The sequence below is a fragment of the Rhinoraja longicauda genome, chromosome 18 (assembly GCF_053455715.1).
Source record: "Rhinoraja longicauda isolate Sanriku21f chromosome 18, sRhiLon1.1, whole genome shotgun sequence".
Classification (NCBI taxonomy): Eukaryota; Metazoa; Chordata; class Chondrichthyes; order Rajiformes; family Arhynchobatidae; genus Rhinoraja; species Rhinoraja longicauda.
This window is the reverse complement of record NC_135970.1, coordinates 20,379,667-20,403,942: the sequence shown is the minus strand read 5'-3', so window position 1 is coordinate 20,403,942 and position 24,276 is coordinate 20,379,667. Positions and strand designations below refer to the sequence as shown.

General features: G+C 42.5%; 1 protein-coding gene, 1 long non-coding RNA gene and 1 other non-coding gene across 3 annotated transcripts; all 3 read right to left on the bottom strand.

Moving 5' to 3' along the window:
• Positions 1-1,296: 1,296 nt before the first annotated feature.
• Positions 1,297-11,913, bottom strand: eif4g2b (eukaryotic translation initiation factor 4, gamma 2b). Its single transcript, XM_078415261.1, has 15 exons — positions 11,851-11,913; positions 11,619-11,770; positions 10,725-10,835; positions 10,230-10,313; positions 10,045-10,143; positions 9,822-9,963; positions 9,577-9,737; positions 7,306-7,434; positions 6,957-7,055; positions 6,381-6,596; positions 5,884-6,142; positions 4,125-4,329; positions 3,290-3,495; positions 2,982-3,103; positions 1,297-2,616 (listed from the first exon to the last, which is right to left on the bottom strand). Exons 2-15 carry the CDS (start codon positions 11,700-11,702, stop codon positions 2,548-2,550), a joined length of 1,986 nt encoding a protein of 661 aa, XP_078271387.1. The 5' UTR covers positions 11,703-11,770; positions 11,851-11,913; the 3' UTR covers positions 1,297-2,547.
• Positions 7,608-7,798, bottom strand: LOC144602477 (small nucleolar RNA SNORD97). The gene has a single exon (XR_013548456.1). It is a non-coding gene; the product is annotated as a small nucleolar RNA SNORD97 (small nucleolar RNA).
• A 6,987-nt stretch (positions 11,914-18,900) lies between the features above and the next one.
• Positions 18,901-21,270, bottom strand: LOC144602311 (uncharacterized). Its single transcript, XR_013548433.1, has 3 exons — positions 21,032-21,270; positions 19,988-20,099; positions 18,901-18,966 (listed from the first exon to the last, which is right to left on the bottom strand). It is a non-coding gene; the product is annotated as an uncharacterized LOC144602311 (long non-coding RNA).
• Between the last annotated feature and the right edge of the window lie 3,006 nt (positions 21,271-24,276).

The following is a 24,276-nucleotide window of genomic DNA, read 5'->3' as shown; positions in this document are numbered from 1 at the left end:
CATGGATAGGAAAGATGTTGAGGAATATGGACCAAATGAAGGCAATTGGGATGAGCTTCCAATTATGGTCAACACAGATGAGTCTGCACAAGCTGATAGTCGGGGAATATTGTTAACTGGGGCCTCTCTGGAAAATAATGGACGTAACAAGCTCTCAACCCATGGCACATTTCATTGTGAACTTTAGTCCACTGGTGTCTCAGGCAGGGTTTCCTTAGAGATTAACAAGGATAAGTTTGACTATAGCAGTGTCTGGCATCTGCCAGGATGAAAAGGCAAGGCAGTCAGACAAAAGGTTACTTCTGTGACCTTGCAAGTGACAGCAGAAAGGAGACTTTTCTGGCTTCCAAGCTGAAGATTGCGATTAAGAAACAGCAGCAAAAGCAGAACCCCCGTGTCCGATTCTGGAAGGTGCTTGCATACAAGTCTTTCATAAAATAAAGCATACAAACAGAAGATACTTTGAAGGAGAGTTAGAATTAAAGAGTTAATTTTAGGATGGAGGCCTGTTCTAGTGGGGTCAGCATCCAAGTGGATGGATTGAAAGGCATGGGTGAAAGGGCAGGCAGAGGCCTGAAGAACCCAGAACATTTCAAACTGCACCATGTCAGTTCTGGAATTTTAATTAAATTCAAAACAAAATCAAGTGACTATGAGGCTAACTAACTCCCATAAAAGCTCATTCGTGCACCAATGTGGTTACCTGATTCGGGCTTGAGGAACTCAAAGCACCACTGTACTACTGCTCTACGAAATTGTCCATCAATACAACTCACCTAATTTCAAAAAAATGAACAAATCTTTTCCTCCCTCCCACTTCAGATTGCGATAGTCTTGCACATGCATCAGCACATATCACCAGACAATCATCAACTTAATGCAAGACTGAGCTTCAGACTGCTTGCAAGTGGAAACCATTCGAAGCAAAAACGATGTTCTTGAACAGTCGAGTTAGGGGAGTGGGCCGCTGGAGGCCCTGAAGTAGCCCAGGGCTCCATTCGATCAGGCACTGCTCCAAGTGGCCATGCAGTTAAAGAGGTCAACATATACCTGGCCTGGTTGACCACTGCAACTCTGAGCCAGTGCTGCTGCCAGGACATCAGGCCTTTATGGCCAAGACTTTTTTTGTAAAACAACTTTGGACTTAGACATACTTGAAAGGTGGTGACCCGTTTAGCCAGTCTTACACTATTCTACTTGGTATGAATGTGCCTTATGTATAGTAGGATTGTCACTGATCTGTATGCAAATGATTTTACTGAACTTGGGTACATGTGACAATAAAGTACTATTGAATCATTGATGTTAGGAATTTTAATGTCGATGCCAAGCAAATGTTTTTATTAAATTGCAAAAAACCTTGCATTTAAATACATTCAAAAATACCTTGATCCGATGCATTTATCACTTCCCTTTCCCAATCTTGGCAGACATGCAAAAGTTGGCAAACGCATACAGCAAGCACAGCCTTCATTTGGTCTGTCTCACACCAAAAACAATCCACAACTGTAAAGCAACATGCATCAACCATGGAAATGCATTTTAAACAGCATGTTAGTCAAATCTGCAGCCACAATAAGCCAGTAAGCTACCATCACACCCACCTCCCACAGATCTGACTGGACTTTCTCTTATACCAGATACATGCTCTGCCCCAATTTTAGAGGTGCCCTTGGATAGAACAAGCAAATAGCTGGTCTTATCCTTCAACTTCTATACAAGAAACAATCAACAGGAAAATAAAGCCAACAAGTATCACAATGTTTATTATAGATACAAGTTACTGTATATAAAATCTGGGCATGTGAACAAGTAGTGAACAACTTGATAAATTAAGTAGGCTTCATTTTGTTACTATCACACACGAGGGGTCAAAGAAAAGTTAGTTCCATTAATTTCACCATTTAATTTTTTCCCCCATCTTAACAAGCACATTAAAGTCCTTTTACCAGGGCACAAGTTAGCATTGCGCAAGTAAATGAGAGATTAAAGACTTGCATTTACCCAGTATGCAGGATTTAAGCATGGTTAACCCTGGCATGTACCTTAAAGCCCAAAAAGTGGAGGTAGAAATACAGGCAAATTAATGTTACAGCTGCAACCCCTTGATTAGTTTCCAATTTATTTTGTTTTTAAACAATCCAAGGGAAAAGAAATCAAATATTGCAACGACTCAAGTATTTTGCTGAGCAAAGTGCATTTCTACAGTGTCTTGGTGTTGCTATTCAGTTTTTAAAATAACCAATGTAGAACAGCAGCCAACAGCATTGTCTTCATTATAACTACCGCTCGCACCGAGTAAATTTAGGGTTCAGTTATTGCATGCTATTTATAGGTCATGAAGTTGCCTAAAAAGGTACTGTAATCTTACGATTCAATGGTACACTACGCTTAAGACATACACTAAAGGTTATGCAGAAGTTGAGCCATGAACATGCTCCTGCGCTAAATACTGCAACAGTGGAATGAATCTCTGCAGTGGTTGGGATGAACGTAGTTACATCACAGCAACAGTATATTTGCACAAGTTTAAGGCTTTGGCCGGTTTCAGTCACCCTCTTCCTCCTCAGACTCTTCCTCCTCCGCAGTCTCCAGCCAGGTCAGCCACTGATTCACCTGCAAATAAAAAAGATCCATTATCATTCATCAATTCAGCAGGGACTCGCTCTGGCCAAAGGCTGGAATGCAGAATGAAGACCACGAGGCTGGGCTTCAACATCCTCGGGTAAAGATAGTTCCAACCTCAGCTTGCTCATTTATCACTGGCGATCATTCACTGAACCAGCCTATATTCACTTACACTAAAGCAACCAGTGCATGCCAAAATAGCCCATTATATCATCCTTGATATACTTGCTTTGACACTTATGATAAAAATAAGTGCAAACAATTCCATGGCCTTAAAGAACGGTGAACATTTACAGAGATCCAGAAGAATCCAGCAGCACAAGAATGATAACAGACGTGCACTATTCAGTTACCTGAAACAAAGCTTTGCCTTTTCCTGGGAATTCCTGGCTGATATCCTCTTTCCATGCTAAGAAGGCTTCCTCTTCTATTATTTCCATGTCATAAAAGTTCACAAAGAAGCGCAGTAACATACCTATGAATGGAGCAGTTCCAAGGTCAACACACATTACACTGGATGCAACTTAACCGTCACTTCAAAATTCCTATACTATAGTAGGTGGTTGTACAAACATATACAAATATATAAATCCAGCTTCAGTTTCATTATTTTCACATTGCAAGAGAGAAGTCAAACCAGAATGAGTTGGTGTGAACCTACCTTTAGGGAAGTTGTGATTGTAGCAATGCACCTGCAATGCGTATAGGGCGCTAACCTGCAGCTCTGTATGATCATGCAGGAACTTTTGCATTACTGGCTTAAAGGACAGGAGCAGCTGCTTCTCAAGTTCTAACACTTCCTTGGAAGGAACACCTGTTGGGTCAGCACTTTCAGCTGGGGCCGTCTTAGAAATATGTTGCAGGAAGCTGCAAGAGAAAACAATTCATGGAAACGTAAACATCCCAGTCAACTGCAAATCACCTTTAATCCATTTCTTAACATCTCTCCATTAGCTGGTGATTTGTTCTCAAAAATGATAAAAGTTGGAACTGCAGATGCAGGTTTATGAAAAAGTGCTGGAGTAACTCAGGGGGTTAGGCAGCATCTCTGGGAAAACACGTTTCAGGTGAGGATCCTTTGAGTCTCAAGAGGGGTCCTGATCCAAAACTTTACCTGTCCCTGTTCTTCAGATGCTGCCTGACCTACTGAGTTAATCCAGCACTTTGTCGCCTCAGAGATTGTGCAATTTATCCAGCCAAACACTCGCAATAGTAACAAATAGAGCCCAAAGACTTCCGCTGAACATGCATTTCTACTCTACTTCCTAAATGATCTGCAGAATGTCTGCAGTATTGCAGCATTCAATGTGTTCTTTCACTCATGGAGTCTGAATACAAAAGAAAAATCCTGTAATAATAGAATTCAAAGACTCCATTGGACAGAAATTGTCTACAAACATCCCTTTTACCAAGAGTCATTTTGTTTTTAAAGATAGGGAATATTTAGTTTTCAGTATAAAAAGATGTGATTGCTATATATATATATATATATATACCTGGTCAAAAGTATGTTGACAAATCCTTTATCGGTATGTAATTTGGGAGAAATGTTATCCTTGATCCACTTATAAATGGCTTGAGGGGATGGGTCATTCTTAATTTGTTCTGCCAACTCTTTCTCCAATTTCAGAAGCGGGAACAAGAAACTGAGACCTTTGCCCTCCAGTATCTCCAACATGCGATCCTTGTTTTGGTCAATTTCTGCTTGAAAGAAATAAATGTATCACACGTGAAAGCACTGCAAACTCAATTGGGAAGCAGTCAGATCAGATCAACATTTAAACAGAAAACACTGGATTACTCTCCACTTGCCGGATCTGGGCAGCTTCAACGCTCAAGAACCAACACCATACAGGACATAGCAGTCTGCTTGAGAGGCACCTCACCCACAATACGGTACCATAGAACTTTATTTATCCCAGGAGGGAAATTGATAACAGTGGCAGTGGCGCAGCTGGTAGAGCTGCTGTCTCACAGCATCAGATACCTCAGTTTGATCCTGGCCTCCAATGCTGTCTATGTGGTGTTTGCATGTTCTCCTGTGACTAGGACCGCCGGGTGCTCGTTTCCTCCCACACTCCGATGACGAGGGTGTTTATTGTTCAATTGGCCTCTCTAAATTACCCCCAGGGCATAAGGGAATGTGCAGAAAACTAGTGTGTGAATGGGTGTTCAATGGTCAGCATGGACTGAAGAGCTGTATTTCTAAACTAAAATCAGCATTTCCATGCTGTATTTCTAGACTAAACCCGCTCTCCGCTGATGCACAAAAAGTAGTTTGTACATCTACAGGATTCACTGCAACTCTCCAAGATACTTTAGGCAGCACCTCCCAAGCACACCTCTACAAACTAGATAAAGGCAGGAGCCAGGATCACCACCACATGGACGTTGCCCTCCATAATTGGAAATATATTGCCATTCCTGGGTCAAAATCATGGAATTCCCCCTCAATCGAGGGATGGGCAGTTTTCATTGTTATTCAAAGAACTTTACTGGAAGAAGGTGTGAGCAAATAATGATTATGGATCAGAATTAAAATGACTGGTAACTGGGAGCTTGATGATGGATTTGCAAAACACTTGTAGGTTGAACAAAGGCACGCACATCGTCACTGGATCTACATTAAGGTGTCCCAGCATCAACATCTCTTGTCCAGTGAAAAGCAGCAAAAAAATATGCCTAATTAGAGTTCAAGAAGATAGAGACTAGAAGTTTATATAGGATTCCATGTCAGCAAGTGACAAGACAAACAGGGGTACCACAGCGAACAAGGAAAGACATTGGATTAAATTAAATTTATTGTTTGATGGATAAGCCTCATGAACTGCCAGAGGAAGTGGTTGGGGCACGTATAATAACATACAATAACTTGCAGAACCTGGCTTACCAAAGAAAGACAAATGCAGATACATAGACAGGAAATGTTGAGAGAAATATGGGTCAAATTGCAATAAAAAGGACCATCTTAGATGGGGATCTTGGTTAGCATGGACAAGTTGCACTGAAGGGCCATTTCCATATTTCATAACATATGGAACTACCAAAACTCCAAAGTGAAAAAGTAATGAAAGGACACAAATGAAGCCAGTGTCACACACATGCCAGTTTGGTTTAGTTATAACTGGTGAAAACTGGTAATCCCTACTCCAGTACCTTCAGCAAACTCCCATAGCTCTATGCTCTTGGCCATTAAAGATCCTAACCCAAAGTATGCCTCAATAACTTTCAACCATCTCTCTCAAGATCACAAACCTGGCAACATCTTCTGCATGTTGACTTTGCTCTGCTGAAAAAGGTCAGTTAGCCACTCTCGATCCTTCAATTTGGCAAGCTGTTGTAGACAAAGCAAGAATAAGGGGAATTGGGTTCCATTTTCAAAGGGCTGCGCAAGCTCCAAGAGGGTCACAAGCTCAGAGATAACGGCACGTGCTGCATACTGGGCCAAATAAGATTTCACCAGCGGTATATCCCCCTCCAACTTGGGGCACTGTTCCAATACGTTCAGGAAAGCCTGCAAACAAATCATAACATTTCCCATTACAAGAAGCTGACTCGGCAGTCAAGGTCAAATGTTGTAACATCGATGAGAGTTCCAAGATAACAGACAATTTAATGTGCCAAATCATATTTCAGTACTGGAGACTAGAATAATAATAAATACAGTTCAGGCCTCCAATTCTAACAAATATCCCATGTAAAAATTACAATAATCCCAACCATTCTACTTTAAAACTCCAAAACCCACTTACTTGCATGAAATTTTCACCAGTAATGAGTCCTTCCTGCCTAAATGCATCGATCAGACAGCTGGCTTGTTCTTTGTCCTCATCGGAGCGATCTAGAGTCTGCACAATCATCTTGCTCAACATTTCTGGCAGGAAAGGCTTTGGTGCCCTCATTTCTTTCATTCCATTAACAGCATCTTTAATGTTAACATTAGTCAGGTAGTCTGTTAGGATAGTTTCCTATTAAAAAATGGATTGTGAAACAGCAGTGAGATACTAAATGGAATGAATGTGAGTTTCATTGGCCTAGATACAGATGGGCAATGGGAACACTATCTATTAATGGACAGATCATAATTAAAAGCAGTATTCCTGTTCGAAAGTATACACAATTACAGACCTCATTGGTGTCACTTGAGCATTTACACCACTGATCAAGCAAGCAAAGGGATTATAATTTCCCTAACAGATCAAAGTGGCCCCTCGAAACCAAACTAAAGGTCCAAACAGGACTTTTATTTTACTCCACTTCTGAGCTACTGAGATGGATTTGTTTTAATTTTCTCCACTCCCCCCCCCCCCAAAAAAACAGTGACTCACGGTCAGTTTAATTAGTTCTTCTTTGGAAGGTGCTTTCTTGTTCTTCACAGGCTTCTCCTGAATCAAGGGTGGATTTGTTTTGAGACCTAGTTGAGGGGGCTAACAAAGAACACTCGTTACCACTCTAACATTGAAGTTGCTCTTTACAGCAAGTTATGGCCACTCATAATTCAACATTATATGAATTACAAATCAGCTGAACCTTTGAAGGTGACAATTGTCAATTATTTTTTCTCCAGCAAGGCTCGACTCCTTGGGGCATAGCACAAATGTGCTAAGACCCAGCGGTACACCATCTAAGCAGTTTAAAAAAAAAACAGAACAAGGCCTAGCATGGGTTAAAACATACCTGCCCAAGGGGTGGTGTCTGAGTACGAGGAGGCTGTGCACTCGGTGGGATCATAGTTGGTGTTTGTGGTTGTAGCTTGTGCACTAGAGTTTTATTCAGCAGAAATGACTGTGCAGGCCTCAAACTGATCTGTAATTGAAACAAGCAAACTGCAATGTCATTGGCCATCTATAATACCCACACATAGTAGTTAGTACTGCATACAGTAGTTAGTACTCGGTAACACTTCAAATAAGTTGTTTAATACAGATCCAAACATCTGAAGACCAGCTGGTTACTTTGTCAGGTTCAAACTTGGGTGGCTGCCCTAATTTCTTAATCACGCTCATAGGACACTGGCCAGCTATCAGTGACAGGTTGGAGAGGGGAAGAGAAAAACAAATAGGAAGTGAGGGGGCAGAGATTGGCATGAGATGTCAAGCAAGTCAAATGGAAAGAATGGCTTGACAGATTAGCCCTCGCAATAACGCGTCATTCCTTAATCATTGGGCACCGAACCATTGAATATGTCCAGATTCAGATTACCTCATCTGCATTAATCTGTCCTTTCTTTATGAACCGAGGAGGCATGCCTTTGGATTGAGTTGTTTGCTGGGATGAGTGTCCCTGGTTTTGTCCATGGTAATGCTGGTTGTCCCTGTAATAGAACACTGTCACTTCCTTGTGCCAACACTACCTGCTGCCAGCCTCAGCCTTAAAAGGACAGACACACTCAACCAGTAGCCGAGTAGGTCCTGGACTCTACTTTTTCCAATATCAGTGCTTTCTTGTCCACCAGCAACCAGGGGCTGTTTCCAGAAACAGGCACATCCCAAGTGCAGGAAGTCTCACGGCTTGTTTCAGACTCAATACAGAAAATAAAGGACAGCACGCTGCAAGACTTCAGTTGTCCTGCAACCATAATAATATGTCAGCAGCTCACTGCTCACCAAGCAGAATTGCAGATGTGCATCTCAGTTAAAACCTCAAATTTAAAGCTGGATTACGTGTTTTTAAAATAATCAACAATTCAAGACAGAAAAATAAATCTATTCATGAGTATTTCTCAGGTTTCTCTCACTACCCCTAGCATGCAGTTCTTAATAATTCATGGAGAGTAAGAAAATAACTGCAGATGCTGGTATGCTGCCTGACCTGCTGAGTTACTCCAGCATTTTGTGAATAAATATGTTAATAATTCATTGTATGAATGGAGGGATAGCAAGCAGCACTGCTTCAGTTCACCAGGTCAAGAAAGCTGCAAATATTGCACGGGTTAGCTGCATCAAGGCATTTCACTTGCTGCCTTGTAGCGCCAGAGACACAGGTTCGATCCTGATTATGGGTGCTGTCTGTATGGAGTTTGTACGTTCTCCCCATGGGTTTTCGCCAATATCTTCGGTTTCCTCCCACACTCCAAAGACGTATAGGTTTGTAGGTTAATTGGCTTGGTATATGTAAATTGTCCCTTGAAGGTGTAGGATAGTGTTCATGCGCAGGGATCGCTGGTCGGTGCAGACTTGGTGGGCTGAAGAGCCTGTTTCCGCATTGTATCTCTAAACTAAACTAAAACCTCATCTTGTTTCAATTAAGCTTGATTGCGTTAGACATAACAAGCAGCTGCCGATACCCAAACATTCAATAGGGTCGATGAACTATAACCTACTCGCATTAAATTCCAGCTATCAACTGCATATGACCATGCAAGGCCACAACGAACAAACAACTTACCTCCTTCAGACTGGGGGCAATCAAAGCTTGAAGCCCGAATCCCATTTTAAAATTGCATTATCAACTGCAGAAATTTCCATTCCTCTTGTCACAATTTAAGAATAAGGGTTAGGCCATTTAGAACTGAGATGAGGTAAAACGTTTTCACGCAGAGTTGTGAATTTGTGGAATTCTCTGCCACAGAAGACAGCGGAGGCCGATTCACTGGATACATTCAAAAGGGTTAGATAGAGCTCTTGGGGCTAGTGGAATCAAGGGATATGGGAAGAAAGCAGAAACAGGGTGCTGATTGTGGATGATCAGCCATGATCACATTGCATGGCGGTGCTGGATCGAAGGGCTGAACAGCTCACTCCTGCACCTATTGTCTATGCATTTATGTATTCAGATGTTTCTACGACAAGCAAAGGCTGCACTTAAAGACAAAATATCCCACCACCAGTTTCCCAATGGGCAATACAGTGCTCATCACCAAGTAGTTGGAAAAATGGTTTTATTTGCAGTAAAAAAACAAGACTTAGCCAGCTGTTCTAAAGGGGATGCAATGGTATCATCTCTCACCTGGTTAGGCTTAAGGAAAGACTTGCTTCCCATTTCCCCAAACTGAGACTGAGGAGGCACATGCCCACCATGACCATTAAAAAGTTGGTTGGAACGATGTCGCCCCATGGTAGGTGAGAATCGGTCTTGAATTACTCCTGGACCAGTACCAATTCCACTACCTTTAAACCAAAAACAAAATACTTTCAGGAATTATGTTAAACATACCCAAGAGTTGCCACTCAAATCCAGGCTCCATTACTTACCCGGCATTTGTCCAAACATATCAGCAAGCCCCCCAAGTGGGTCTCTGTCAAATTTCCTTCCAGCTTGTATAAAAGGGCCCTCCAGAAAGAAATCATTCCTCAATCCATGAGCCATTGATGGCGGAATAAAAACTCCCAAATCCTGCAAACAAGACAAGAGCTGCTTGAACCAGGATTCAAAGAAATCTCTTGATCTTAAGCTCAAAGTCTGGTAATAACTCACCTTTCCTGCTTCGTGACGAATCTGGTTTATCGTCTTTGGTCCATTGTCATTAAAAGCCTTGCGAGGAATCCAGCGGTGCTCACGCAACTCTCCAGTATCCTATATCGCAGGGGAGAAAAGAGTGGGTCAGCATCGCACATTCATTTGTGTTAAAAACAAGAAGTCGTCAGAACCAAATAAGTTACCTGCAGCAGGAAACGAATTCTAGCTGGCAATTCCTTATTTTGCATCAAGGAACGCATCCGGGCAAAGTACTGATCCATTAGAGACTAGAAAGAGCAGAAAAATTCACATAAGATCTTGAATTAAATGTGGTCCAAAATTGACAGTGAACAGTTCAGCATTTACCAAGCTCTTTACCAACAATGGCCTTTTAAACTACATATCATATGATACTGAAGCCACATTCAAACACTTCAAAGCAATAACTTTTTAACTGTATTTCAGAACACTAGCATTACAAATCAAGGCACAGTAAAGAGTTGTAGCATGTTTTGAAGTTGTTCCACCCAAAGCAAGCAAACGGGAATCAACACAGCAGTGACAGGTAAAACCAGTTGGAACAGTATCAAAAATCCAGGAATACCAAAACGTCAAATTCTTGTTATATCTCACTCACAGCACAAGTGGACAGCAAGTTAAATAAAACGTATACAGAAAATAATTCAAGATTGATTTACCTTGGCCTTTTCATGGTCTAGTCTAGGTCCTATTGTCCTCATTATCTGACAGAGGCACTCCAAATCCTCCCCCATATCCTTAAATTGAACTCTCTTCTTCTTTTCCAAAAGCTAAAAAAAAAAGATGTATAATTAATCATAAATTCTCTTCATGAGCATAACAGTATTGAAGTCCAAAGATGAAGTGGGTAAAAAATCTTGGGGAAATAAACTACATGTCCAGAGAAGTTGGCCGACGCTGACAAAACAAAGACATCACAGGATTGGGTTAAGAATGAACAATTATTAACTTCTGAGGTCTAATGTCAAACACAAAGACGGTTTGGCAGTTATGAGCTCAGAAGCCAATAGAAAGCCAGGAGGGGCACTGGAATAAGCACACAGATGGATCCAATCATCTGCTCCAAGCCAGATAAATGTCGATGTTTAATAGGGGGGGAAAAAATGCCATGGGCACTCGCTATGCCTGCCTCTTTGTAGGGTATGTTGAGCATTCCCTGTATTTTTTTTTAAACAGCATCTGTTGATGTTTATTGCTTGGTTTAATTTAGTCTGTTAAATCAAGAAAGCAAAAGAAAAGATAGTCTGCACATTCCAACTTCTCGTTCGCCATTTAATAATTTATGAAAACCATCAGTCGCATCATGCCAATTCAGACTGAAAATGCATAGTACCCTTTGAAAAATGCTCCCATCATCAGTCACATGTTGCAGCATTTACCTCAGCAACTCAACCCCCATCAATCAAAGCCCCCAAATATTGCATTTTGCAATGTTTCAATATCAACCTCTCCACCTTTCCAGGTGGTTATAATGAAAGATGGCAAAAGCAAGTAATTTTGTCCAAAACCTTTCTTTCCTCAAAAGAAAACACAGAACATCCCAAGCCACTTACTGTTTTGATGCACTTATGAAGGATAGATTCGTGGATAAGATCAAGTTTGCCAAGCTCTCCAATGAATTTGATGTTGCCCAACATTTTGATCTTGGCAATACCCCGCTGCTCTTCCTCTTCATTTGAGAGGGGGCCATCATGCTTGTCGTAGACTAAAACACAAAACAGTTTTAGTGAGAAACTGCATTGTAAAATCACATCAAGATAACAAATATTATAAAATTGCACCTACTATCGACATTGCTGCTACGGTTTTCAAATTCATCTTGAAGTTTCGAAATCAAAAGGCGTCTGAATGTCTGGAAGAGGATTCAGATTTTCAAAAATAAGGTCTTGTAAAATTAGCAATTGCACGCACACACAAACCAATAGCACCACAATTTAAACAGATTCTGCTTACCGTACTTTGCTTGTGGTGTGGCAGCAAACCCTCTGGAGATGGGCCATCAAAGTTAGGAGCATCCTCTGCTAGACGCAGGCATAACTGTCCATATAGCGAGCTATACTTGGGCTCTTCAAGGGCTTTGTCTACTATCTACAACAGAGAAAAATTCAAAATCAAATCTACATATGGTGAGTGTTGGGCACAAGAATTTATTTCATCCAACTCACAAAATCAGGCAACCGAGAAGGGGTCATAGCCTAGCAGAGAAAGCACAGGAGATATGGCAGGAAAACCACTGGGGTTTTTTTTATGCCCATCAAATCTGCTTGACACTTGAAAAGGCACACATATACTTTTACAACTTTTTGAAAAGAGAAGCAAGCAAAGGGGAGCTGCAAGTGGGAAACAGGATAATTCCTTGCCTCTACCTCATTACAGCCTTTGCACTTTTCTTGATCTGCACTTTGTGGCTGTATGCTATATTAATACTATATTCTGCAGACTATTTTTCCTTTTACACTACCTAATGTCGTCATATATGGTACGATTTCCCTGGATACCGGCAAAAACAAATTTTCACTGTGTATCAGTAAATAATACCAGACAACGAAACTAGTACAGAACATAAACATCTGCTCTGATCAAGTCTAAACGATCAAATTTTGAAAATTGTATGTAACAAATCTATGATACGCAAAGTGAAGCAATTTTTGAACTCAAAGAAACTCACCAGTAAAATGATCCCTTTTAGGACCAGTTTTGAGTCTACACCCACATTGAGGAGCTCAAGGCATAGCTTGTCAAACTTCTCTGGAGTAAGCTTGTTCAAAATGCTGGAAGTGAGATCAGAGAATCAATACATTTAAATTCAACTGTCAGTACCGTTATACACTGGCATTTTCAGGTGAACTCAGTGACTAATTTCATTATGATACCCAATCATGACATCGCTATCATGAGACCTCTTCCCAGAACAGAAGTTTCTAGACACTGAAACAATGCTACAAAGCGTCAAATAAAAAATGCCCATTAATGTCAAAACAAAGGATTTAAACCAAAAGATTGCAGTTTTTAATAGGATGAAGTGTAAGACAAAGTATTTTACAGCTGATTGAACAAATACTAGCTTCTGAATGTGTTGGGGAAAAAACTGCAGATGCTGGTTTAAATCAAAGGTAGACACAAAATGCTGGAGTAACTCAGTGGGTCAGGCAGCATCTCTGGAGAGAGGGATGATGTTGCCTGAGTTACTCCAGCATTTTCCGTCTACCTAGTTTCTGAATGGATCCATGCTGTTCAGTTGCTCATTACGGAATCTGATAGGACAATTTCCATTACCACATTTGAGCCACTTTTCATTAAGTTATATGCTTCTGTGTTGTATGACTATTAAAGGAAGTCATACATAATGGGGCAAATTGACAACGTTTTGCAATTGTGGACGGTGAAAAGGTATGAAAACAGAAGCAAAAGTGAATGGCAACATCTTAACCACAATTGGACAAGCAGTATTTTATCAAACATCTTCAATGGCAAGAGTGCAGCACTCCATTCAGCTCCACATTTCAATATACTTCCTTCAAGAGGGACTGCATAGTCTTAAAATCAAGTTTAGTTGTTTATAATCATTCATTGGCAAAGGAAAGCATGTTCCCAAAATTAACCGCAAAGCTCACAATCACTATTATCATGATTTTCAAGTGACAAAATAAGGAGTTTATCAGGTCAGCCAATCACCATTAACAGATTCAATGCGCCAACTATGCACTGCATTTCCTCATTTGCTCAGAAGCAAAGGCTCCCCTGTGGTTGAAGTGCTGCACTGTATCCAACCCAAAAACAGAATGTTAAAGGCCAAGTACACGAACATACCACACGTGAAAATTCACATTTGAATTAGTATTAGTAGTATTAGGCTGAGCTCATTTATCCTGCCGTAGCAGCATGGGATGTACACCAAGCAGTGATTCTACAGGCAATGAATATAGGCTGGGCACCATATTCCAGAAGCCAGAGCAGTTTAAAAATTCATACGCAGGAAAGGTTTTCAGGCCTGATAAGAAATTAAAAAGGGAGTCTATTGGAGAACCATTTCGAGGGGAACTATTTTGAGGTCAAATTGCTGCTGACAGATCATAGTACAGGCTCACAAGTTATAGGAGCAGAATTAGGCCATTCGGCCCAACGAGTCTACTCTGCCATTCAATCATGGCTGGTCCCTGCCTCCTAATCCCATTTTCCTGTCTTCTCCCCATAACCCGTGGCACCCATTCTAATCAAGAATTTGTCTATTTCTGCCTTAAAAATATCCACTGACTTGGCCCCAACAGCCCTCTGCGGCAATGAGTTCCACCGATTAACTGCCCTCTGAATGAAGTCCCTCCTCACCTCCTTTCTAAAAGAGCACCCTTTAATTCTGAGGCTTTAACCTTTGGTCCTAGACTCTCCCACCAGTGGAAACATCCTTTCCGCATCCACTCTATGCCTTTCATTATTCTGCAAGTTTCATTGAGGTCCCCCCCTCAACCTTCTAAACTCCTGCGAGTAGAGGCCCAATGCTGTTAAACGCTCATCATATGCTAACCCACATTCCTGGAATTATTCTTGTAAACCTCCTCTGGACCCTCTCCAGAGCCAGCCCATCCTTCCTCAGATAATGGGGCCCAACTTTGCTCTCAGTAAAACAAATGTGCTAGTGCCTCAGCATTACATCTGGTCTTTGTATTCCAGTCCTCTTGATATGTTAGCATTAAATCTGCCTTCCTTTCTACCAATTTGACTTGCAAATTAACTTCTTGGGAGTCCTGCACCAGCACTCAAAAGTCCCTTTGCACCTCCAATTTATGGATTCTCTCTCCATTTAGAAAATAATCTACGCCTTTATTCTTATTACTAAAAAGCATGACTCTGCACTTTGCTAGACTGAATGAATTTCACCTGCCACTCTCCTAACTTGTCCAAGTCCTTCTGCAGAGTCGTTGCTTCCTCTATCTGCCTGCCAATCCCCATCATCTGCAAACTTGGCCACAAAGTCTTCAGAATCCCCTAATCCAAATCTTTTAACATACAACGTGAAGAGAAACAGCCCCAGCACCGACCCTTGTGGAATTCCATTACTCACTGGCAGCCAACCTCTGAGGGAAAGCAGAACCATGGATTGGATAAGACATGGATTTAAGGTTTACATTTCTAAGTATTCTAGATTTACTTTTTAAGTGTGTAGCAAGAAAGCTGTTATGGCAATGGACTGGTATCGTCCTCCTGTCAGATATAGGAGTGTCCCTGACAACTGTCTGCAGGAGTGCATCCAACAACAGCTATTTCAGAAGGGATGGATTGGTCGGAGCAGCCATTGGACACACTGAGCGTACAGGAAGCAAAGAGGGTTAGTGCCAGTTTAAGGGAGATGGTCATAGCAACGGTTTAGCCAGATAGATGGGTATCCGTCACGAGAAGTAGGCATATAATGCACTCATCTCTGTCTATCACCCTCTTAAACAAGCAAACCGCTTTAGAAACTGTTGGGGGTGAGGTGACCACTCGGGGCAAATTAACTAATCCATTAATATAATTTTAGGATTTCCTAATTCTCAAGTTTAAGAGAATTAATTCTATTTTACAAAGGGAAACACTTCAAAATTCAGCAGCTGCAATGCATGTCTGGAGGACACACAGTCATTCCTGCCCCCATCATTTGTTGTAGAGCACGCCTGACTGCTAATCTGTCACAAGGACACATCTCATCAAACTGTAGTCGAGGTTCACACATATAGCTCAGAATAATTCACGTGGCTGCAGAAGTGATCAGCAAGAATGGAAGATTTTCCTCCCAGAGCCAGAATTTATCGACGCAATTGTGGCACTATTGCTCATGCAAGAATAATCAGAATTTAATAACAAATTCAATGGCCACGACTGTCAAGTTAGGCTCACAGTATATAGGTAGAATTAAGCTTGCTGCCCAGATGATGCTGACAAAAAGCAGATTTTACACTATAACAGAGCTCATAATGCCAGGATGATGGCCCACTAAACTGTCCCCAGTTTGAAGCACAGAAACAGGTCCTTCAGCCTAATTAATCCGTAATATGTATCCAGCAAACATTATAACATTACCAATACTCAATCGCCCAACGGTTTTGGAGGCAATTTGACAAATTAGGTCAAATGAATTTGATGGTATAATAGCCGAAGCAGCCAGGGTGGCCAATCAGAACCAGATTAAAACAAATTACAAAGATGACTCCTTTCGATCTAATAACAGTATTTCTCATTCTTCCTGGCATTTGGGTTTTAGATCCTGCAAATCTCAAAGTAGAATGATGTCATTATGTAAAAAGAGAAGTTGTCAACCATTCTTAAATGCAAAGTAAATACACGCCGCATTAGATAAATTTTAAACTTGTGTTCTAGCAAAGCTACTTCCATCACTATCTATGATATCACAAAATGCAGGAGTAACTCAGCAGGTCAGGCAGCATCTAGGAGAGAGGGAAAGGGTGATGTTTTGGGTCGAGCCCCTTCTTCAGACTGAAGAAGGGTCTCGACACGAAATGTCACCCATTCCCTCTCTCCTAGATGCTGCCTGACCTGCTGAGTTACTCCAGCATTTTGTGAAACCTTCGATTTGTACCAGCATCTGCCGTTATTTTCCTCCATCACTATCTATAGAATGTTTTGAAACAAAGAGGTACAGTGAATTGTTTCATGTTAACTCCACACTCATCAAATTATCTGCGTTCTGAAATTGAAGAGCACATCCCCTGTCTTAAGTAATGGTTCCTTAAATCTAGTAAGATCAAGGAAATTTCCCTTGCGGTCCACATATTATAATATTATAAACAGTGGCTAACACCTCCGATAACCTGGCTCTCATCCTCTGGTATACTTCTAGAATTTCTAATATGATCGACTGGCACCAACAAGAACAGGTTGTCACTGTAAGTGGGAAAGATGATTAACGTGAATGTTGAATGCAATTTAATATCCATCCGATGTATATGGTGCATGAGAATCTGAAATCACCAATACCTCCCAGGGTTAATTGGTCAACTGAACCCTGCTATCTCTCCGGCAAGTATATCCTGCTGATAGGATAGGATGCGACTCGTGTTTGTGATGGGAGACACCTGGCACAGCAGTTAGTGTGTGAAAGCTCTCCAAATTCATACTTGTTCTGTCTATTGTCATTTCCAGTTAGCCCCATCATGCTCAATTAAAATAAATTTAAATCCCAGTTTTAAAATTTAAACCATTAGCAGTTTTGTTTTGGCATGGGCAAGATTCATTGCTGACGCCCATAACTTGCAATATTTCCAAACCAGGTAATTCAAGATTTAACTTGTTTTAGACTAACTAGAAAAATGTGTGCACTTGTGCAAATCCTTTAGAAGCTAGAGGATTTATAACACCAACTACCCTTTACTCAAGAGTATGCGTGGCAAATATGCGTAATCAAATTATTAAATAATGCCAGCAGTCCATTCTCCCCCACAACAATCATAGATTGTGGATTTACATGCCGTCCAAATCAAAATATTCACCACCGTAAAGTCAACATTTTCATAAACTTACCCTCGGACTTTCCTGAAGATTCCATCTTGCCGTTCTTTTTCATTCAAGGAGTTGACATCTCGTTTAGTGCTTTTTGAAGGAACCCATCTCTGAACGCTAGGCCCTGAGGGAGGGAGAGGGAAGACCCCCCCACCCCCACAGGGGCCCGGCTGTCGAGAGATAGGAACAAAGTCTATAGCAGCTGCTCAAAATAATTAATCAACATTAATCTATGAACTGCTCATTGTCAAGGTTAGATGTATTAATGGTTTCTTTAAAGAAGTCAGATTAAATTCTCAATGTAGACTGCCAGTTGGCTACAATCAAAGACATCACCCATATTACCCTATTCACTAGAGATGCATACACAGTAAATTGTGTTAATGCTGAAAATGCCATAAATGCTGAAATCATTTCAATATTAACATTCATGGGGAACTGTTCATGCACCACAGATAGATTTCTAATTTACAACTTCAGAATCTAGCAATTTATCAGCAGGTGTCACATTGCATGATTTTACTCATGACGACAAAGGCAGGGTAATAAAGTTGCACTGTTCTAGTCACTCAAGGAAAAAGGGAGCAGCTTGTTTCAGTAGAGCAAAGACCAACTTTCACAATCGCGTTCTGAAAATGTCAGACCTACTACCCAAATCTGGGCGGCACGGTGGCGCAGCGCTAGATCTTTGGTTTCCTCCCACACTCCAAAGACGTACAGGTATGTAGGTTAATTGGCTGGGCAAATGTAAAAATTGTTCCTAGTGGGTATAGGATAGTGTGCGGGGATTGCTGGGTGAGGCGGACCCAGTGGGCCTTTTTCTGCGCTGTATCTCTAAATGTTAAAAAAATCTAAAATCAAATCGCCCAAATTGAAGTACCACTTGTCTGCATCTGGCCCAAATTTTTCCAACCTCTTGTACTTGTCCGATTATCTTTTAAATGCTCTCATAGTATCACCTCTACTACCTCCTTTGGTAGTTTGTTCCACGTATGTTTAAATCTTTCCTCTCACACCATAAAACTATGCCCGCTAGCTTTAGGCTCCCCTACCGTGGGGAAAACAGGGTGGCTAATAGATATTTGTACACAGTAATTTGACTCAATAAACATTAGTTATTAGTGGCAGTATTGCAGTCACTAACTTTAATGATCCTGAGAAAAATCTCCCATCGCACTACAGTCCAGCCTATAACAGGACGGATTAATTTGCAGCAATGTGCTGCAGCTGTGGAAGTTACTTCATTTATCATCCATGATCAATGCCTATTTTAATGACAATGTTAAACTTCAAGAATCTAAAATTAAAGCAATATGAATGGTCCTTCAAAAAGTTAATAGTTACCTGTTGCTGGCAGTCTTGGGATAGTGCTGAGGCGCACCCCTACCTCCTCCTCCGCCCGAAGAAGCACTTGAAAGATGTGAAAATGCTTTTGGTTAAGATTTCTACCCACTTTTTTCACAACTTTAATTGCCACAAATTCACACTTCATATTGCAAGTACCAGACGTACATATTTTCAATAATGGAGCCGGGTAGTAAACCTATTTTTCTCCAAGAAAATTGACTATTGACATGACAACCAGAAATAACTCAAGCCGATCCTCAAGTTAACCAAACATAATACTTCTAGCGGTAAAATTGAGAAATAAGGAACTGCAGATACTGGTTTCCGATAAAAAGGGGTTCTGATGCAAAACATCCCCTATTTATGTTGTCCAGCGATGACGCTGACCCACTGAGTTCCACCAGCACTTTGTATCCACTTCTAGCGACTAGTATGAAATAGGAGACAAGGACTGATGATCTCAAAATACAGAGCACTGGCTAAAAAAATGGATGGTTCTTGATCACATGTTGGAATGGCATGGTTGGTTAGACTGCCCCAGTACAGATTTCCACTCCATACTGCCACGTCTGTGTAATGCTGAATGGGTGCTGCACTCCCCAAGGTACTATCTTTCCCATGTTAAACAGAAACCCCCCTAAACCAGATGTTATGCAAAACACTTAAAAGGACATCTACAACTGGAAACAGCCCTGATTACGATTCATGTAGAGAGAAAAATTATTTAAAAGGGTGTTCGAAAGTAAGCACGCCGCTGTGTCAGCAATGTAATCCAAATGTACCATCTACCCAGTGAAGGCAAAATCCTACATCCACTCTCAAAGTGCAGGGACATGATCCCAAATTCCAGGCCAATACATTCCAGATTTTAAAGCATATTAGAGTTGGCAGAAATTTGCGATGTGCAAGTCAGATAAATTTCATGACTAAATGATAACCACACCTAACACAAAGGAGACACAAAACTATTTTGCAGAAAACATACAATTATGTACTAAAAGATCACTATTTCAGGGATACTATACATCAGTTATTGTACTGTCAAAATTACCCCAAAAAAATTAAGAGCACTAAAGTAAGATACCTGAAACGAGAAGCAACCCCTTCTGCAATCACACTCTCCACTTTGGCGGCTTGACAAAACGAAACACTTCCAAAAGAAGAATATTATGGGAAGGGTAGGGAAAATGAGTTACCTAGGAGAGAAGAGAACAGTAAACCTGGTGATCTAACACTACATCTTCCCCAGAGACGAATCACCGGCCTACTCCACCCAGTGCAACGCACAAAGGAAAAAAATTTGCACAATGAGGAAAATGGCCGCACCGCCCAGGGCTGAGGAAATGCAGGAAAAAAATTGGCTTGTCTTTGATCGACTCACAATGACGCAGGGCAATTAAAAACAGTATTACTTCTCCATCTACCGGAGAGGGTGGGAGGAGACAAGGAGAATGGGGAATTGGGGTGGGCATCGCACCTACAGACAAAGAGGACCACGTTACGGGGCATAAAGAGAATCAGAGGCAGGAAGAAGTTGGGACGACAAACCGTGGATCAGGTAGAGGAAACAAGATGCAATTAGACCGACGGCGAAAGCAAGGAAACAGTAGATCTAAAGCGCATTAAAGGAAGGCACGCCAAGAACAAAACCAGGGGGCGGGCGAAACCTTACCTCTCAAATGGACGATTGAACATGAACAAGGAAGAGACTGGAGGGGATGCCGGCGTCGTGACCAGGAAGGAGAGTTGGGAAGTAAGGGAGAAGAGAGAGTGGCGGTGGATGGAGGGGGAAGCGGGAGGCGGCGGCCGGAGATCGCCATCGGCCAACATCCGACATGCGGCAAGTGTCGCCGTCTCCCCCGACAGACCCAAGGGAAGACGGGGCCGGGAGATCCTACACCATCCCCCCCGACCCCTTAAGGCACTCAACGCAGCCAATCGTCGGCATCGATACACGAGGGAAATAAAGCAACCATTTCACACAGTCCCACACTCAACGACAAGCCCCCCCCCCCGCCATAATAAAAAACCGAGACCCAGGCCTCGAGGCCTAACGCCGCCATTTTGTGCAACTTCGCCGGGCGAGCCACAAAATGGCGGTGCCGCCCTCGGCCGCCGAGCCACTCACCACGCCGGCCTCGCAGCCCCAGTCAGCACCGCAGGTTGTTCGTCGCTCCCAAACAGAAATAAAAATTAAAAAAAATAAACGAGGGAGTGAAAACGGTCATTAAATTATCACCGCGCCCGCTCCACATAGATGGCAGCGTTTAAGCGGGAGCCCAGTGCGACCAAGACAAAGAAGCGGAGCTCTGCCGCCGCCGCTGCCAGTTAGCCGAATAGCTTCTCTTACCCTCAATGCACTGCGCCGCGTGCTGCAACCAAGCTTTATTTCCGGCTCGGCGCCGCGCCTCCTTGCTCCGCTTGCTCGCCCGCCCCCCCTCCTCCGCGCGTGCGCGCCTGGCCACAACCAAACGTGAAAACGGCTAGCGTCACGCTGATTGACACCGCACCGCACCAGCCACGTTGCTCCGTTGTGTGATACAGCCCGCCCCCTCCGCCAATCAGGCCGAGCGGGCCCGGCTCCTCGCCCGCTGATTGGACGGCGGCTTCAATGCAGCCGCACTGCGGATTGAAGGACTTGGACACACCCCCTGTGAGGGAGACCCCGGCGTGATCACGCCCACTATGTCACCCGGTATCGCCTTAACTCGTCAATAGGCCCCGCCCGTTTGCGTCACTAGGCCCTGCCTCCTTCCGCAAGCCTCTGGTTGCCCCGCCCATAACGTCACTAGGGACCGCCCCTTTAGACATGCCCTATCGCCGACCACGCTCTGCTTCGACCATCTCTGATTGATTGGATTTTATTCACAAAGTGCTGGAGTAACTCAGCAGGTCGGGCAGCATCTCGGGAGACAAGGAATGGGTGACGTTTCGGGTCGAGACCCTTCTTCAGACTGATGAAGAAACGTCACCCATTCCTTCTCTCCCGAGATGCTGCCTGACCTGCTGAGTTACTCCAGCATTTTGAGAATAAATACCTTCGATTTGTACCAGCATCTGCAGTTATTTTCTTATACTTCTGATTGATTGGAACCGTCCATCAATGAAGCCTTAGGGATTGTCCCTAAATGACAGGTGCCACACAACAAACACTTGGGATTCAACTCTTACCACCCCCAAGTCAATTCTTATTTTCAAACGATGGAAGTCATGCCTAAAGTTGGAGAGCAACTTTATGGAGACAAATTACGGCCTCTTTCCTTTAATGTTATTTTTTTGTGAGAATGGCCGATGCTCTTGTAATTAAATCTGCTCTCTGTTTAAAAATAACTTTTTGGGGAATTGGTGATGACATGTCTTTGAATGTCAAGGGTAGACGGTTCGACTCTTTCTTGTTGGAGATGACATTGCCTGCCACTTTTGTGGCGTGAAGATATGACCCGAACCAAAACCCCATCTGTCCACAGATGTTGTCCTCCAGCACTTTGCCTTTTGCATGGAAGCAGGCCCTTGGACCCACCAAGTCCAGGCCGACCAGCAATCATCCGTACACTAGTTAAATCCTAGGGGCAATTTAGAGGGGACCAATTAACTTACAAACCTGCAGATCTTTGGAATATGAGAGGAAACCGGTGCACCCAGAGAAAACCCACAAGGTTACAGGGAGAACATGCAAGGGTCCTGACAGCACCTAGTCAGGATTTAACCTGGGTCTCTGGCACAGTAAGGTAGCAACTGCTGCGCCACCATGCTGCCCCAGTCTGATGGATGAAAATCAGTGATGAATCAGATGAAGATGATTGGGTTCAGGACACACCTACCGCGCTGATTGACCTAGCATTCGTAACCACTTTTCATTGTGTGAAGTATAACTCCAGCCATTGCAATATACCACTAATTTTAACGGCTGTTCTTCTAAGAAGGGCACTTGATCATACCTCACCAAGACGATGATGAGCTCCGATCCCCCCTAAACATATCGTCAAGCGGAGGACTGAGTCTCTGCATGTCCCCATGTAACTGGAGTCTCAACTTCCTCATCAGCAGACCACAATCAGTACGAATTGGCAACAACATTTCCTCCTCTATAACCATCAGCATGCAAGGCACCTCAGGGCTTTGTTCTCAGCCCCTGCTCTACTCTCTACTCTCCCAATATCCATGACTGTGTAGCCAGACATAATTCCAATGCCGATCTTTAAATTCACCAACAATACCACTGTTGTTGAATGAAAAACGGGTAACCATGACTTAGAGTATAAGAGGGAGAATGAAAATGGTGCCAGAATAAAACTTTTCCCTCAGATTAGCAAGATCAAGAAGCTGATTGTTGTCTTCAGGAGGGGAAAGTCAGGGATCCATAGACCAGTCTTCATCGGTGGAGAGATTCAACAGCTTCAAGTTCCTGGACGTGCATATCTGTGAAGATCTGTCCTGGACCCAGCACATCCATACAATCACAAAGAAAGCTCATCAATGCCACCAGTTCCCTAAATGTTTGAGGAATGTAAATCACCAAATACTTTATCAAACGTTCAAAGGTGTACGATATAGAGAGCACACTGATCACTGTTTACGACAGCGAGCACACTGATTCAGTATGCCCGAGAACGAAGGAGGCTGTCGAAAATGGTGGACATTTCCTGGTCCATCGTAGGTACTGATCTCACCACCATCGAAGGGATGTACTTGAGGCGCTGCCTCAATGACCCACACCATACTGCCCATGCTCTCATCTAGTTGCTACCATTGGGAAGAAGGTACAGGAGCCTAAGAACCAAGACCATCAGGTTCAAGAGCAGCTTCTTCCCAGCAAATAACAGACTCTTGAACACTGCACAACCCATCCTCAGAACCTAATTACTAGGGTCTCTGTTTAGGTTGTTCTGTGTACCTCAGCTTGCACTGGTTACCAAGCATAACTGATAATTTATTGAATTTTTGTTTATGGTATATTAATTTGATTTGTTGTTGCCTTAAGGTGCCTGTAAAACGCATCATGTAAAAATTTATTGTTTCTCTCTCCAGAGATGCTGTTTGACCTAGTGAGTACTGCCAGTTTTTAACTTCGGGGGTGCACCCTTGAGTTATGCTGAGTTAATGTGTTCCAGATGTCATGAAGTCAAGTACTTCCTGTGTGACTCTAGATTTCCTTTGATCAACATCTGCTTTAATCTGTTATTTTCACACCTTTCATTGTATCCTTTCATACCTCTAGTTTCCCTCTCCCAGTCTGAAGAAGGGTCTCGACCCAAAACGCCACCCATTCAATTCTCTCCAGAGATGCTGCCTGTCCCGCTGAGTTACTCCAGCATTTTGTGTCTATCTTCAGTGTAAACCTGGCCTGTCAATTTAACGAGTAGATAATCTGCT